Here is a 19,307-nt window from a genome sequence, read left to right as displayed (position 1 = left end):
TGCCTTTTTAAACATTAAAATCGTCCAATCCGTTCAGAAGTTATGACGTTTTAAAGATTCGCATGAAATTTTGGGCTGACATTTCTGGCCTCAAATTAGTTTTTCGGTAAGGAATTTTTTTCTCGAAACTGAGTAGGATTTCGGGGGTATGTATATTCACCAAAAATGATTGTAATTGACCTTCGCAATCGAAAATAATTTTTCCAGAACGATTTGAAATATTTTTTTTTTCGCTGAAAAATTTAGGCACCTCACCCCTGTCGATTTTTCTTAAAAATTCGTTTTTGATTTTTAGTAATTTTATTTGACGCCCTACAGAAAAGTTGTCTAATACTTTTCTGTAGGTACCCATAAGCTCTACCTCAGAAAAAAGTTTCATTGAAATATATTCACAATTGTAGGAGTTATGGCTGTTTGAAAATAGGACCATTTTTATGGGGTTTTTCTCATTTTGCGGGGTCAAGGACCAATTTTTTGAATATTTTTGCGATTTGTACATATTCTCCATCAAAATACACGTAGTTTGCTTTTTTGAACATTAAAATCCTCCAATCCGTTCAGAAGTTATGACGTTTTAAAGATTCGTATGAAAATTCGGGCAGACATTTCTGGCCCGAAATTAGATTTTCGGTAAGGAATTTTTTCCCCGAAAATGCGTAGGATTTCGGAGGTATGTCTATTCACAAAAAATGATTGTAATTGACCCCTGTAGCCGAAAATAATTTTTTCAGAACGATTTGAAACTTTTCAATTTCGTCGAATAATTTGGGCCCGTCGATTTTTCTTAAAAATTCGTTTTTCATTTTTAATAAATTTGTTTGATGCTCTACAGAAAAGTTGCTTAATACTTTTTTGTAGGTACCCACGGACTCTGCTACCAGACTAAATTTCAATAAGATCCGTTGATTATTGTAGGAGTTATGGCCGTTTCAATATTGGGCCATTTTTATGGGGTTTTTCTAACATTACGGGGTTAAGGAACAACTTACCGAATATTCTTGGAATTCCCACATATTCTCCATGAAAATATGCGTTGTTTGCCTTTCGAAACATTAAAATCCTCCAATCCATTCAGAAGTTATGATATTTTAAACATATGCATGAAATTTCAGTGAAACATGTCAATGGTATGGTCAGACATGAAATTTTCGGTAATGGATTTTTTTCTCGAAACTGCGTAGGAATTCGGGTGTATATCTATTCGCCAAAAATGATTGTAATTGACCCCTACAACTGAAAATAATTTTTTTAGAAAGATTTGAAATTTTTTACTTTTGTCGAAAAATTTCACATCTTCTCGAATTATTTTCTGGAAAGTGGGTAGGATTTCGGGGGTATGTGTATTCACCAAAAACGATTGCAATTGATCTCCGCATTCAAAAATAATTTTTTCAAAATAATTTGAAATTTTTTAATAACTTTTTAACAAAGCCTCAGTCAAAAAATTAATATTCTTGATTTTCGTCCTATTTTGACCTCTAGAATCTCCCATTAAAATTTCTCCCAGGGGTGGTCGAACACCCTGTATATAAAATGAGGATCTGGAAATTGGTTTGACGTGGGCTAAGGGCGACTGTGCTTTCCAAAATTCAACGACGTCGACAATGTTACGGGACGATTATGGGTCAATTATTTTTTAAATTACACCAAGAGGGTAAAAGTTATGTTGAGATAGGAAAAACAATGGGCAGAAGTAGAAACCATCATTATTGCAATTTATTGTCAATGTTGAAATAAATTTTAGCCTGTTTTAAGAATTATTCAAAATTATTTATCTTCTTTATTATTAGATACCTATTAATATTTTGTTTCTTCTTACTTCCGTCTCTATTTAGAGATTTTAATTTTTGAGAGATTTAAATTTCAAAAATAGTGCTTCCGTGCTATTCCTGAGAAAATCAGTGAATTCGGTTTGCCCAAAGATCTATATTGCATCGATTGAAACTAAATTCATTCCCTTTCATTGTACGTGACATTCGGTAGTTACGGAACCGAAAAGGAAATATTCCAGTTGATTGAAATGCATCAGCAAAGGACTTTCAAGAAAAGACGAGACGAAAAGGACTAAATCGTAGAATGAAGAAAGAGACAAGGGTTAGAGGAATTGTTCGAGGAATATCGGGTACATTTCAGCCACCCTTATAGATCCGTACTTCCGTTCCGTAATTGTCTCATAAATTACAATAAAAAGAAAGGAAGCGTCTTCGAATATTATCTATTACATTTTCACTATTCTTTCGTCGCGTATCATTAACTCCTTACTACACGATATAATTCTAAATAATTTTTTAAACGTTAAAAAAGTAAATTTTGTTCAAGTACAGGTAGCCCTCCTTCAACACGGCATCCTATAACACAATTTCGCTATAACACGATTCATAAATTGCGAAAACCATCCTACAACACGGTTTCGCTTTAACACAATAAGAAAATTGCGAAAACCTTTGTACAACACTGTACTTCTACAGCACTGGATAACATGATTTTTGCTTAACATATTTAAAAACTAAATTACCTCAAAATAATGTCGCGTATAAATAATGAACTATAGTGGCTTTACATGAAAATATATAAACAAATTATAATTTATTAAATTAAAGTTGTGTCAAATTAAGATAATATCTTTGGTTTTTTTTTGTTTTGTGGTATACTGTTGTTCGATTGGAATACAATGTTGGTACCATGTATGTGTTATATAATGTTGGTTATACAACATATACAATGTTGGAAAGTTAGAACATCTTCAACGTATCCATAAAATCTATCGCCTGACAAAATTGGTAAACAAGTGTCAGCCACTTGAGATGAAACAAATCGGTCGTTCGGGCCATTAAACCGATTGCTTGAATCAAGATCTTTGATTTGCTATCTTGTAAACGAACGTTCTAATTTGTCAAGCTCGAGTAGCTCCTTACGAATCGAACGTTTTGCCCCGATAATTACGAACGGATTTGAGCGCGACATCCTCCAACGTGCTCCTGGAGGAAAAAATCAATCCCCGAACGAGTTACGTAACGACGAATCGTTTCAGCTGGACAAATAATTTTCGTTCCTCGAACTGGTCACCGCAAACGCTCCACTGCATCGTCCGATATACCGGATACAAGCGTATTTCGCTGTACCCAGACTTCATACCCATTATCCTCCATTTCAGAGTCAGCAACGCCACAAATACCTCAGCCTCGAATTCCAATTACACCCGGACGAGGTCTCCGTGCTGTCCGTCGTTCCACGCGCATTTGCGAGCCGGTGGCGCGCGCGAGCGCACGAGCGTATCCCTGCACGCTCCGGTTATAAGCGCGGCAACACAGTGAAAACGCTCCGGGCGGAACGCCTGGCCAACGCGTGCATGAAACGCGCGTAATAAGCAAACAACGACGGGGCTGGATACGGCGGCGGGCTAATTAAGTTTTGCTCTTTCGCGTTATTATTTTCTCACCCCGGTGCACGACTCGTCCCACAGCGTCGCGACGCCGGCGTACGTCAGGATGACGCCCCCGCGCGCAACAAGTGCGAGACGCGTGCAACACACCGTTTTTCCGCTCTTTCTACTCGCGATCCTCCACGGATACCTCGGATCGAAGATTTTTTTTGTTATTTACTGGATTTACACATATCGTTCGCGGCCCTCGATGTCATTATTCTCTGCTCTCGAAACTCCCCCTTCATCTTCGTGGTTGTGCTACCCTGCTACTACACGTGCTAGGTCGTCCCATGAATTCGTGCAGTTCGATATTCTGAAATCGACGAGGATAAAATTTGTAATTTAAGGAGCTATTCTGCTTGTTAAGCAAGAAAGAAAGATGTTTTTTTGGGATTTTTTTGCGAGCTATTAAAGAACGATTAATTCCGGGATTTGTGGATATATTTATTATATATTTAACAGTATTTACGAATTTTTGTAACGCGTAATATCTATTGATTATGCAATAGTTTTCTGGTGACGATACAATGGTTTTGCCAAAAGAAGGGGAGAGACTTGTGAAACGAGAAAAGGTGTTCATGAAATTCCAGTATATGTTTAAAATATTGTTTTAAATTGTAGTACAAAACTCGGCACGATATTCTGAAATCGACGAGGATAAAATTTGTAATTTAAGGGAGGATTCTGGTGTGAAATGCGTTTTTTTTTTTAACTTTCTTCGATTTTTTTTAAATAAACTATAACACCTTTTGCAGTACAATTTACAAGGTTTATCTGTACATGTGTCAGTGACATTGTGCAATCAAATTTTTTAGACGATAGAAAGTTAAAATTACGAGTAAAAGTATCATACATACAACAATAATAATGTTTATATGCTTGTAAACGAGCAGAGAAACAGTTGTTTTACAGAGAAGCATAATAAAACTCAACTAAATATCAAATGTTGTCACTTCTATTGAATTAGGATCAGTCGATTGCCTCATATTTCTTCGCATAACAGCTTGGAGAATGAATAAATAGCTGTTATAACTGAATTAGTGGCATACTAGAGCAATAACACGTAACGAAGACAATTAATATAATTGTACTGATAATAAAAGCTCAGCAGTGAGTTTAATAAATTGAATATTGGATACACACAGTTTTGGCATACTCGTAAAAATAAATACGAACTATTTGGTTGATATTATCTAGTAAAGTAGCCATTATTAGACGTATAATAACGCATGTGTCTTTCTAATTTCAGGGAAAGGAACCTGCGGAAGCGGAGAAGGTATGTGGATCCAATGGAAAAACTTATGCCAACGAATGCTTTCTGAAGGTAGCCTCCTGCAAATCTCAGACTCATATCAATGTCAGCTACATGGGTGACTGTGGTGAGTAATTTAATTTATTTAATTACTTCTTCACTACTCATCTTCTATATTCTCTTCAATAGGAAAGAGCTCGTGTCGATATTTTCTAGATCGATCACATATACTACAAAGTTAGGGAGAAAAACTTTTGAAGCACCTTATCTTATATTACACGTCGGTCAGGATTTTATATTACAAAAAGACTGATATGTTTCATATAATAAACACGTTTAAGGTTCATTTTTATCTTTTTGCAATGGTACTGATTCTTTTCATAAACTGTAGCTAAAATCTTTCACTGTAATATTATACTTTCTATTGTGCATATCACTTTAGAAGACAAAAACTACAGTATAAGTCTATGTTAATAATTTTTAAGCTTTTCTTCTGAAATATTGTCTTTCTTATTATAGCAGACAGTATTAATCTATAAAATAAATCCGTTTTATGATAGATGTACATATGTACGTAGATGTTTCACGTTATTTTTACATCAAAATATTTGTCTTGGACGTTTTAAAGTAAAATCGAAGTACCTACACGGGACCAAATTCAAATTCAAGATTTAACTTCTAACAAGTAGACTAATTTTTTAATATCGATTATTAAGATAAAAATGTAACAAGAAACAGCTACGTCTAACTATTCATCTAAAAAAGTGTAATACCATTTTAGAAATAATAGATAAGACATTAACACGTTAACTGCCACGCCTATTTCCTATATCTAGGAATTCTTCGACGCTTGCTCAAATTTTAATATAAAAAATAAAAATATTTCAATGATGTATTTGTCACTTGATAACATTTAAATAACACTAACATCATTTAAAAGTTTATAAAGATTTTAGAAAAACGCTTATAAGCTTGAAGCGCCGGTGACCAAACGTGGCAGTGAACGTGTTAAAGTAGATACAAAATTTTTTTTTAACTCCTAAAGGTGTTTGTTTACGCCATCACAAGATGGCTGCCAAGCATACGTGCCCCTTTTGTCCCTACTTTGTCACGGTTTCGAAGGAACGTATTAAGGGGAATCGTCGAAGGAGCCATTGTGAAACTGTAAAGAAAATGAGAAAACCCTGTTGCAGAACTTTGCACGCGTGTGAAATGCGATTACGGAGCTTACTGCATGGCTGGGGTGTGCGTGTGCCCAGAAATGTGCCCTGAGAGCACTGGAGAACCCGTGTGCGGCAGCGATGGCAAAACGTACCCGTCAGAGTGCGAACTGCAGAAGGAGGCCTGCGGCAAGAATCCAAGACTGCCAGTCTTGCACGTGATATTTTACGGCGACTGCGGCGAACGATTTGCTGTGGCAGCATTGAGTACGTTCCTCATATATTTAAAGAAATAAATAGGATCGTTCGATGGACAGTTCTCGTAAACGCAGCTCAAATGGGGACTCGAGTTTAGCAGCGATTTTCAACCTCGTTGCACACTGACAGATATACTAAATTTTTTTATCAATCGCTGGCAAGAAAAGTATATTTTCGACTGAAAAAAAAATAATTTTCTACCGTTTTTAATAATGCTTAATAACTATTATGTATTTAATGGTATTTTCTTATTTATAATATCTAGTAATATAGAAGTAACGTTTATCAAGTTATTTGGAGTTTAGAACGATGGCTATTTGTTTGTATTATTTATACATTTAATTTTAATGAGATATTTGTGGTTGTCGTTATTTTAATATGTCTCTAATATGGAGTGGAGACAGGAAGAAGTGTTTCAATTGTTTAGATTTTAATCCACTGTTATTTCTCATCTTTGTTAATTTGTCCTCTGTGTGAAGATATGCAAATGATACCTTTTCATCAGTATCTGTTTGTTAAGTGAAACGAGAGAGATCGCATAAATAATCTTCGCACTTAGTGTCACTGTAGCAGTAACATTTTGATTGCCATAGTGTACTGGTTGAAAATCGCTGGTATAGAGTATTTCCCGCTTGTAAGAAACGATATTACCCCGCGCAGATGAGACTGAAGTCGTTTCCATCATTGGGAAATGCACTGACGCGAACGGTATTCATCATAATCGCACACAAAATTAAAATTCATCCCCAATTGAAAAGTGAAATTTTTATATTTGTTATTGTGTCTTTGTCTCAGTGCTATTAATATTTTTCCGGTGAAAATGAGTACAGACATAATCTCGTTCGAACTATCTTTAGTTACACATTATTTGAATCACTTTTCAAAAAACTTCCAACTCCATATAATTAACAATATTCTCACACTTCTGTTAGTACCTCGTATAACTTCTCGCTAAGACGAAATTTTTTCTGAACATTTTCAAAACTTGATTCTACCGAGCATATGAAAGCTAGTTAATCTTATTCAGTTTCTTACGAACGAGAGTTACTGTATTTATTAGGACCAAGGATCCAGAATGCGTTGAAACAGGGAAAATTGATTGGATGTTAACGTCGTAAATACGCTTTCCTAACGTAAAAGAATTCCCGCCAAAACCTACCTAATTCTCCGTGGTGTCCAAAATGATTTGTACAGGCGATTATTTATTCGAAGAATTTAAACGTATCCGTTAAAACCAGGACTTTCGACAAACATATTTTGGAACTCTGCAAAAGTATCTATCAATGAAAATAATATTTTTTTTTGTCAAAATAATATAGATTGTTGTGTAATCTATATTTCAACGCAAGATAGGGTGGTTCTTCATTAAAAAATATGTCGATTAAGGTAATTATTTGAAGGGAAAACGAGGGCAATCTAGATTTTTTAGGGAGATTCTAGAGGCCAAAATAAAACGGAAATCAAGAATACTAATTTGTTGATTGCAGCTTCATTAAAAAGTTATTAATGTTTAAAGTTCCGTCAGTAGAACGGCAACCTGCGAACACAGGCGAATTTTTTTATCGTAAACGGGTACGATTTCGAGGGTATGTCTATTGACCAAACATGGCTAAAACTGACCCTCGCAACTGGAAATAATTTTTCCAGATCGATTTGAAATTTTTTTTTTCACTGAAAAATTTGTCTACCTACTGAATTTTTTTCTCGAAAATGCATAGGATCTCGGGGGTATGTCTATTGACCAAAAATGATTGTAATTGATCTCTGCAACAGAAAATAATTTTTTTAGAATGATTTGAAACTTTTTTTTTTCGTCAGGCACCTACCCCCTGTCGATTTTCCTTAAAAATTCATTTTTGATTTTTAATAAATTTGTTTGAAACTCTACAGAAAAATTGTCTAATTATTTTTTGTAGGTACTAATGAGCTCTACTTCAAGAAAAAGTTTCATTGAAATATATTCACTATTGTAGGAGTTATGGAAGTTAGAAAATTGGATCATTTTTATGGGGTTTTTCTCATTTTGCGGGGTCAAAGAGCAACTTTTCTAATATTTTTAGAATTTCTACATATTCTTCATTAAAGTATGCGTTGATTGCTTTTTGAAACATTAAAATCGTCCAATCCGTTCAGAAGTTATGACGTTTTAAAGATACACATGAAATTTTGGAGTCGCATTTCTGGCCTGAAATTATATTTTCGATAAGGAATTTTTTTCTCGAAAATGGTTAGGATTTTGGAGGTATATCTATTGACGAAAAATGATTGTAATCGACACCCATAACCGAAAATAATTTTTTTAAAACGATTTGAAATTTTTTAATTTTGTCGAAAAATTTCACACCTCGAATTTTTTCTCAAAATTGCGTAGGATTTTGGGGTTAAGTCTATTCACCAAAAATGATTGTTATTGACCCCTGAAGCTGAAAATAATTTTTCCAGAATGATTAGAAATTTGTTAATTCAATTTTTTAATAACTTTTTAACGAAACCTCAACCAAGAAATTGCTATTCTTGATTTTCGTCTTATTTTGGCCTCTAGAATCTCCCATTAAAATTAATATATTTGTTATATAGTTAGTTATAGTTGTATCATTTCGTATCGTATAGTTGTTATTATTTTCATTCTTTAAATAGAATTATTAAATAGTTACAAAAACAATTGGAAGCAAATAAAATTAATTTAGAGTCTTTTTGAAAGATTAACAGGATTTGGCATTTGTAAAATCCTTGAATGGAAGTAATTAATTCTTTTTATAATTAACAAAATTATAACAATAGAGTTTATATTTGTTACCTTTACTTTCCAATTTCATATATATTGTAATACTACTATATTCTGAAGAATAAACTATAGGTACGATTAAATACACTTATCTAAACAAGAAAGAATATTATCATACAAACAAAAAGTTGAAAGTAGTTAAGATAATCGTTGGACTTCTATTATATTACATCATCCACGTGCAAGAAATTGATACTTCTTCAAATTCATATAGTATACAATGCCATAAATGGTTTTCGCGTACATACATTTAAAATTGCATTTTGGATGATAAAATAAACGTTCTATAAATACATCACCAAGATACGATTCAAGTGTCTATTTGAATTATGATAAAAGGCGATAATAACAAATTAATACAAATGCAGTTCTATCATATATTAATCGAAAACTCTGGCTCTTTTAAAGACGTGTTTATACGAGCCAACGATGCGTATAAATTCTTCATGGTATTTCGCCAACTGTCGACTCGTCGATGTTAACTACAACCCTCTACTAAAAACGGCACCCTGACGAACTAACTGTATAATATTTAACAACGTCTCGCGTAGCGGCTCTAACTACTTTAACCTTCCGTTAACCCGCTTCTGATAGCCACGATGTCGACGCCCGCGGTGGTTCGATTGGCAACCACTGCAGTCCCGACCAGCACGCTGGGTCGCGAGGATTGCAAGGACATCAACTGCGACTTCCAGGCGACCTGCGAGCTTGGTCCGGACCACTACCCCAGGTGCAGTTGCAAGTTCGACTGCGCCTCGATATCCCCGGAAAACATGACTCCTGTTTGTGGTAGCGACCTGAGGACCTACTCGTCCCTGTGCGCCATGAAAATGGAGGCCTGCCAAAGGCAGCAAGAGCTAAGACCTAGACCCTTCGACCTTTGCCAAGGTTTGAAGTAGCCGGGAAACTTACGTCGATTCGCCGTCTAATTGCTTCGAGCGTGACAAACTTGCTTTCAACTAGCTTAGTTGTTTCATAGTATGTGTGTTTGTGTGCGCGCGTGTCTATGTCATACGCTTCACTGTTGGTTAATGATTTAACGAGCATCATCCTCCTGTTTGCAAGACGAAGTGGTGTGCCGTTTCTACCGATCTCACCCCTCCCTCTTTTTATGTCCCTTTGCTTGCTTTGGTCGCTCTTAGGAAATATCATACAGAGCGGACCGCCTAACTCGATTACGCTAAATTACTCGTAAATTGTTTGTTGCACGAAAAATACGTAAAACGAATTATGCATTTTTTTGGAACCGAGCCAGCAATTTGTCGAATCTTATCGACGAAGACACGGAATGCCTACATGAAACGCCGATAAAATCTCACAAACTTTTTCTATTTTTGAATTTTCGAACACTGAAACACATTATTTAACTTGTGAGGGGCGTGATTTTCTTCCTAAAATAAAAACTCTTGAATCACAGTCGTGTCACTTAGGGAGTAATCATTAATTTCTTTCGAAAAGTGAAACAACAAATTCATCTAATTTATTTTGATAATTAGTTGTTTTTCAATTTTGGTCGCCCTTTTACTAGTTATAACTTTTGAAACAAATAATACCCTACTGACATTGATGCTTACAAATACCGAATGTATGCATATAAGTAGAAATATCGAGTACTGGTCAGACAAGTTAGATACAATATTCTTTTATGTTTTCGATTCATTTTCTGAGGTAGAATAACTATTTTACCGTTTGTACTATCAATTAATGAAGACCCTATTATAACAATAGCTACTATATCATTGATATATAAATATGCACCAATATTTTTCTCCTATTATTTCCTGTAAAAGATTTATAGATACGTAATTAGGGCATTGCTTGCTTAAAATTCAGTTCGTATTCGGTAATTGCACTCCATATTAATTGCATTGATTTATTAATTGTACACACTACTTAAATTTAATAAATTGAGGAGGCCGCATACGATTTGGCGATTGTTGTAATATACCTCAACAGTATCCACTCAGCGTTCAATACTATTTCAACTTGTAAAATCAAATATTACACAATTCTTTTAAAAAGTTTTAAGAAGCATTCGTATCTCAATAAGAAAACAAGATAAAAATATTAATTATTACGACGCACACATATTTTGTTATCTAACAAACAGTTTACAAGTAATTTAAGATAGTCGAATTAGGTGCCCCACCTGTATACTAAAAAATTAACCTTCAACTGTCTTCAGTTACTGCCTGGACAGTTTTTGTAACTTATTTTCAGACTGCTTCTGAACAATGAACGAAATATAAAAAAGTAAACATTGTTTGCTAGCTATATCGTAGTTACATTAATAGAACATTAATTTATCAATATATAAATATATAAATATATATTTATCTGAGTCAGATTGGCTCAACCTGTTGAGGGTTAAATAGAGATATGTTTTCAAAATATCCGCGTAATTGCCTTTTATTTAAGTTTAATTTGCATCCACCTTAAATCTATTTGCATCATTTTTGCTGTTTCCTGTCGTTTAGATATAGATACCTTCGATATTTTTAGCCCAAGCGTTTCCCTTAGAACGATCCAATATATTATTTACAGCAGATTGAATAGTACATTGAATTAATACTACGTAGAAAGTAAGTACGAGACTATAAATGTACTTAACGAGAAATTTATTTTGGCACAGGTATGGAAGTAAAGCCTTGCAATGGTGATCCACCATTAGTGGACAATGATGGGAAAGAATATGACTGTGGCAATGGACCTGAACGAAGGGACTGTCCTGCTAACAGTTACTGCCATCAAACTACACGACTCGCTCGATGCTGCAGAAAAGGTCAGTTTAACTATTACCAATAATTCATGTTCACCCTAGGATGGCTTTTGTCAAGCTTGACTTTTGGAGTCACTAGAGACAACCCTCAAACATAAACTTTATTAGATACATAATACATTATTACGTATTTGCAGTATCTATGAAAGGAAAATAATAATATTTGTACAAAATATTTATAGATTTCACTATAATAGATATATAGTATGTTGAGGTACTAATACTAACTCTCTCAAAGGGTAAAGAAATTGCATCAGAGACTTCGTGTCTGAGTTATCAATTGCTGTAAAACAATAACATTAATTTAAAATTTATACTTGCGTTTATACATACACACACTAATTCATTAAGGGATATATTATAACATTCGTTTCTTGTATATCTAATATTTAACTTAACATGAAAATTGACGTTCTGGTAAGATAAGTATAGTTACCGAAATCAAAGCAATCTTTACATATTTTAAAGATGATGAGGGCAATGGCGGACCCAGAAGTTATCCTGGGGTTAAGTGCTATTAATTCTATTTAAAAGTCTCTATGAGTACGATGGAACTTGGTTGATCCGAATTGAAGGGCAGAGACTAAGCAATAATTAGTAAACCATATCTCAAAAAAGAAAGAAAAAATATCAGATATGAATAAACTAGTACTGACAAAAAATTGACAATGTAACCTATGTCCTCTCTCTTTCTCTCTGCATCGTCAATAGCGTAGACTGATTCATCCACCAAACTATATTACCAAATACAGTACATGTATTATACGAACTTCTTTCATTTCACCCAATCTCTAATCCACCTCTGAAGTGACTCAACTTATACTATGAGATATTAACCCTCTATAACTCCTTGTGATTTCAATGTTCCATTTTAAAAAGTCTCCTTATAATTGTTCGTTATAATTTCTTACACAAGAATAGCTACACCCAAAAGATAATTTTTATTGCAGTTCATTATTCGACGTATGTGCATCGGATTATGTTTATGATTGTCTTATCGTGTAATTTTCTTGAGAAGTCAAACGCAAGTTGGTTTATAGAGGGTTAACGGAAAAGAGAAATAAATTGTAAATTATCGATCGTTCAGCTCAAGAAACCCAAGTGATGAAGTGTTCGGACTCCTGGCACGGTTGCTGCCCGGATGGTAAAACGGCCGCGCGTGGACCTAACGGTGCAGGTTGCCCGAGCGTGTGCAACTGCAACAGGTTGGGCAGTGTTTCTGACACCTGCAATCCAGAGACAGAACAATGCGAGTGCAAACCGGGAGTCGGTGGTCTGAAATGCGACAGGTGCATGCCTGGCTACTGGGGTCTGCCTAAGATCAGCGAGGGTCATCAAGGATGCATACGTAAGAGCATTTGGATAATTAGAGATTCCAAGCACCAGGAATAAAATTGATAGTGAAACTGAATGAAAATGATGTTGCTCCTAATGTTAAAGTTGCTCTTACGAAACTAGAATATAGGGTAAATGTACCAATTACCGAGGTAGTAAGCATTAATTGTATTTTATTTGTCTGTATCTTTTGATTTATTGTTAAAGAATCATTTAGTAACTGTTGTTTTACAAAGTCTGTATTAGCAAAACATATGATAAACATAGAAGAGTGTCACTTTGTACATTTTACTTTTTGTACATAATAGTGAATCGGTTATAAATTGATTAAACGAGTATATATGCCTACTATACAGGGTGTTCAGCTACCTCTGGGAAAAATTTTAATGGGATATTGTAGAGGCCAAAATAAGTCGAAAATCAAAAATATCAATTTGTTGATTGAGGCATCGTTAAAAAGTTATTAACGTTTCAAGTTTCATACTGACTGGAAAATTTTTCGATGAAATTAAAAAATTTCAAATCACTCTGAAAAAATTATTTTTGGTTACGGGGGTCGATAACAATCATTTTTTGTCAATACATATATCCCCGAAATCCTACCCGCTACCGAAAAAAAAATTCCTTACCAAAAATGTAATGTCTGACCATACCATTGATATGTTTTCCTGAAATTACATGGTATCTTTAAAACGTCATAACTCCTGAACGGATTGGAGGATTTTAATGTTTCAAAAGGCATACAACGCGTATTTTGTCGAAGAATATGTACAAATTCTAAAAATATTGGAAAAGTTGCTCTTTGACACCGCAAAATGAGAAAAATTCCATAAAAATGGTCCAATTTTCTAACTTCCATAACTCCTACAATAGTGAATATATTTCAATGAAACTTTTTCTTGAAGTAGAGCTCATGGCTACCTACAAAAAAGTATTAGACAAGTTTTCTCTAGAGCTCCAACCAAATTCATTAAAAATGAAAAACGAATTTTTAAGAAAAATCAATAGGGGGTAGGTGCTAAAATTTTTCGTCGAAATCGAAAAGTTTCAAATCATTCTGAAAAAATTATTTTTAGTTGCGGGGGTCAATTACAATCATTTTTAGTGAATAGACATACCCCTGAAATCCTACGCATTTTCGAGAAAAAAATTCATGTAGGTGAACAAATTTTATTAATAATTTTTAACAATAATTTTATTAATAAAATTAAAATTAAAATTTTTCCCAGGAGTGGCTGAACACCCTGTGTAAAACCTTGAATCTCATTTAATTAAATACTAATAAAATAATATGAATTCTTATGATATTGATATAATTATTAATATTGATATTGATATAATTCTTCTAAATATTGATATATGAAAAACACGATATTTTTATTTCTTCGGGTGTAAAACATTCTGAATGAATTGTAGAAATTTCTAAACTGAATAGAAAAAGATTCCGAAGTAATGGATACATTTACCCTATTCCTTTATCAATAACGGTTGCAGAGAATAACTTTCGACACTGCGAAATTTAATTAATATTGCTTTTGTATCATGTTTCAGCGTGCGGTTGCTCGCTCTTTGGCTCCGTCAGAGAGGACTGTGAACAGATGACGGGTCGCTGTGTCTGCAAACCGGAAATTCAAGGCCAGAAATGCACGATATGTACCGATCACAACAAAATATTGACACCTACTGGTTGCTACTCAGGTATCACGCATGAGGGAGCAAATCTAACAATTGTCATTGATTCGCTTTATAAAACTTGGATGAAACAATCGTAAACTATGTATAATCTTGAACACTGCAAAGGTATAGGAGAAAATAGGGGAAAATCTAATTTTCTAATTGTGCAAGGTCTACTTAAAGCTGATAATGCTTTGTAAAATTTTTGTTGCCCTCGGACTTTTTGTAGGCAATAAAAACATGTTAAGTATATGATTTTACTCTACTTTCCTTTAGATAATTGTCAACAGGAACTCGTACTTTTAAAAAATGATGACTCTAGCTTTTGATGGTTCTTTATAAAATCTCTTAAATCGGACATAAAATATATAAAATAAATTATCACAAAGTCATATTTCAAGCATTTTTATCGTGTCAATTATTTCATTGTGGTATTCTTCAGAAAGAATAAATAGACAATTCATTTAAAAGAATGTTGTGACATAATCTCAAATGTAAGACATTCGTTTGTATTTTTGTAATATATTTTCTGACTGTAATTGATTTTCATTTACATTTGTGCATTCCTCTTTATATTATATCGCACTGTTCTTTCAAACTAATAGTTGATGTTTCTGAAGAGAATCAATATAAAATGACCGAAACATTGAAAATGTTTGAAAGTACTTTATCTTAATTTATTCACACCAAGCTGTATTAAGCATGCTTCAAATAAAACATTTATAATATATTAATGAATTATATAGCTTACATTTGGTACAAATAGGGTTTCCAGATCAAAAATTTATTTTTCAGGTACCCGCGATCCTTAAAAAAAAAGAAAGGAATTTTTGCACGAAATTATTTTATTAACATGAAGATTTTCATACGAAGATTAAGGAAAAGCTATATTTTTAATTAAAAAACAAAATACACTTAAACTTCTTTATTCTACTAACGATGATATTCTAAAGTCCCCGCATATTTTTTATAACTTTCCAATTGTCGCCAGAGTAAATAATCGTGCATTTCTAAAGACCTGTAGAAATTCCAAGAAAAGCTTTCGTTATCCAGACAGGTCCAAAACTGGTTAATCTCTACCATAGTCTTTTCATCTACCTTCCTTTCAAGTTGCCTCAAAACGGTACAGAGCCCAAGAAGGGAATATTATAAAATGATTTTGGTGGCAAAAATCGATCGAAATTTTCAAATATTGTGTCTTCTATCGAACGAAACATTCTCTAACTTAATTTGTCATCTGGTTACAGCCGACACGACGCCGCCGATACCGTCATCCTGCAAAGAGCTGGAATGTTATTCCGGCGGCCATTGTTTGGAGATCGATGGCACGCACTGCGATTGCCCGTCGTCCTGTCCATCGGACATACCGTCGGTCCCGGTCTGTGGTAGCGACGGACAGACATACGACAACGAATGCGAGCTAAGGCTCTACGCTTGTCACCACCAGGCAGACGTGGTCACGCAGGCCTTCGGCCACTGCAGAGGTGGGTTCACTGAGCGTACGCCGTACAGGCCGCCTTATATTCTGCGTTACTAACCCCGCAAATAACAAAACGCTATTAATGATCGGGGAAGGATGCTGGACAGGTCCTGTCTAACAGATTGTCTTGTAGAATTTCTGAAGCCCATCGGCGCGGTAACGACTTAACACTTTGAGTACCACGTCTCCCAATTCTAAGCACAACTTAACGTAGAAGAACATGATCTTAGCTACTAAAACAGGAACAATTCTCGCATTTCCTGTAAACGAATATAATTATATACATTTATTTTCTATTCTTCTATTCTATTCGTGCATCTTTATTTATCTCTTTCTTCTGCTTTTTCACTATTTCACAAGCACAACTTACTACGATCTTAGCTACTAAAACAAGAACAATTCTCATATTTTTTATAAACGAATATAATTATATACATTTATTTTCAATTCTTCTATTCGTGCATTTTTGTTTATTCAAAAGACTCAACGTCGCTACTGCTTTTATCGAATACACTATGAATTATAACCATCTCTTTCTTCTGCTGTTTCACTATTTCACAAGGTTATACGCAAGACAATGTAGGATAACTTGTCCATCAGTGGAATTCGAAAGAAATGCTTTGGCACTCAATGTGTTAGCCGAGCGCATTACCTCGAAGTTGCTTTTAGGCCGATTTTCGTGAGTCTGCGACGTACGATTCCTTAGAATCTACTGGATCTGTTATTCGTTAACGGTTGCTTCGACGTAGAATTAACCTTAAGACTTAAATCGCGCCGCGAGCGACGAGCAGCGAACTATGATACGCGACGAATCTACTACTAGAAAAATGAACCAACCATGAACGGGAGTCTTAACGATTTCGAGGGTTTACTGACGTTAGAATTAGGTATACTACTATAGACGGTCGAGTATTTAAAATCAAGTTAGTTAGAATCTGGAGGAGCCGAATGCTCGATTGTGTTACTTCTAGAGTTCGCGATGCCATTTGGTTCGTAGAAAAAGAAACGTTAAGAGCACGATTAATAAATCGTTAATGATATTGTTACCATAGCTTTGGAAACGTCGAAACGATCTTACAGAGCTTGATCGTACCTAGGTCTAACATCTAACAACCTGTTCCTTTGTATCCATAACGTAACAATAAACTTATCAAGTTTCTACTGACATGTATACATATATGTTTATAACCCCCTTGCCCGCTACTTTGCTTGCTTTCTTCATCAACACCGCCGTAATCGATCATGCGCGTAAAGTAGCGTTCGAACGCGAACGTTTGGCTTCGAAATGCCCGAGGAAAGGTCCGACAAGAAAGAAAGCAAAGTATAGTTACTTTGGTTTGCGAAGGAGTCGCGAACACGCAGGGTGTAACAAAATTTTTGAATGAATTTTGGCAGGTTTGCATTTAAATGCAATGCAATTAAATATATCATTTCTGTTTTAACGAAACATTAAATATTAATTAAGAACATTTTGTTTTCTATAGTCCTCCCAAAGTATATTTTTTTATGGGGGCATCCAATAGTCTTGCATATTCAACCACTTTTTATTTAGTTTAGTATTAAAACAATAAAAGACGTACAGTAAAGGTGTAACTTTAATAAGTGAAATTTATACTATACTAAAAGCAGTATTAATATTATCTGTGCCAAACATTTTACATATTACTTTCAGACAATGGAATAATAAATATTATTAAAGAAAAATTAATTTGCGGATATTTAGTCACTTACTTTTTAGTTTGAGTATTCCTTGATTCATGAAAGCATAAATAACCAAGAAATAGTGCCTTCTTTGGAAAATAAAATAGAATTCGTATAACAAAGGGTTAATAATAGTAAGATACATTACAATACCGATAGTAATAGTAATACTACTTTTTATACCAAAAGTTTTACGAAATATTACAGATTAAGAAATACTGTTAATAGACAATCGGGTAAAATTAATGACAATATGACGTGATGATTATAAAATCGTAAAATGTTTCGAGTACTTTGCTACATACTTCTTGAAAATAAGTGTTTTTCCATCAACCAAGTCGATTCTTTGGTAAATTCAGTTATAGAAGTAGACTTAATTACAGATTCAGAATCAATTGGCTGCTCAAGATCGCTGTGTCCACCATACTGCACAGTTACTCTTTTGTTGTATCTTAATCTCTTGAACAAACAGTCTCGAATTAAAGAGCATTAAAGAAGAGATCTGACATAATGCACAGTAGTGGAAGTGACCTTGATCACCCAAATGAATATGATTCGAGTATTCTGTTACCATAAAAGTATCGCTTCCCTTATTAAAATAATTTCCCACGATTTAAGTATTACCATAGTTTGGTAGGAATTATAATAGGGGCATGACAGTGAAACAATAACAACTAATAAATTGAAAAATAAACATAGCATGATATCGGACACGATTACTGGTATTAAAAATGTCGTTATTGAGGATCTTCCACGCAATCAGGGTATCATTGTACAAAAACGGTTTGGCAAAATGAAATACAATTCCACGTAAGTATGTTAATAAAACTTTTTTGACTTGGTAACCAAAGAAAATTCGTGGGCTTTTGAGAAAGTTATTCATTATATACTATTTCTTTAATTTCTGTTATAATTTTCGTGATTTCACCTTGACCCTCGCGAAGTCATGGAAGAAGGAGTACTTTATGTCCACCATATTACTATTTTAATAATTTCTGATAAAATAATCGTGGAAAAATCTTGAAAGAATTAAATATTGCGTTAATAAATTGTCTCACGAATATTCTGTCATAAAAATTTGAAGAAGCTAAAGGTGTTACGTTAAGGAATGCTACAACAAGCATACAAATACAATTAAATGAAGACAAGAATTATGTATGAACGGTTATACATAAAATTTTAATAATCAAAATCTCGTTTAGAAACGTTCTGATTAAAAAAAAAAAAATTACCTAAAAACCTGTTTATCTGCAATACATCTTTTCAATTTTAATCAAATGTTTTAAAACCTTTATTCCCAGAGACGTTCAAAATATGTTTTTGTAAAGTGGTTCCAAGTTATAGATTTCTATTTTGGTGGATATAAAGTATCTCTCTCCGTCTCCGATGTTTGAAATTATGAGGGCTAAGTATCAAATGATTAATACTGGAAATTGAGAATTCTATTATCCGAAAATTG

General features: G+C 34.1%; 1 protein-coding gene across 3 annotated transcripts in view; it reads left to right on the top strand.

The window, feature by feature from the left end:
- LOC143340550 (agrin) overlaps positions 1-19,307 on the top strand; it is a 903,627-nt gene that overhangs the window by 858,896 nt on the left and 25,424 nt on the right. For all 3 annotated transcript variants that reach the window (XM_076762655.1, XM_076762656.1, XM_076762654.1), the window contains 7 exons: positions 4,674-4,803; positions 5,870-6,103; positions 9,474-9,767; positions 11,512-11,661; positions 12,746-13,006; positions 14,545-14,691; positions 15,915-16,151. In XM_076762655.1, coding sequence (XP_076618770.1) covers positions 4,674-4,803; positions 5,870-6,103; positions 9,474-9,767; positions 11,512-11,661; positions 12,746-13,006; positions 14,545-14,691; positions 15,915-16,151 — 1,453 coding nt within the window. The remainder of the gene's footprint in view (positions 1-4,673; positions 4,804-5,869; positions 6,104-9,473; positions 9,768-11,511; positions 11,662-12,745; positions 13,007-14,544; positions 14,692-15,914; positions 16,152-19,307) is intronic.

This window comes from Colletes latitarsis, chromosome 3 (genome assembly GCF_051014445.1).
Source record: "Colletes latitarsis isolate SP2378_abdomen chromosome 3, iyColLati1, whole genome shotgun sequence".
Taxonomy (NCBI): domain Eukaryota; kingdom Metazoa; phylum Arthropoda; class Insecta; order Hymenoptera; family Colletidae; genus Colletes; species Colletes latitarsis.
This window is presented reverse-complemented; position numbering and strand designations above follow the sequence as displayed.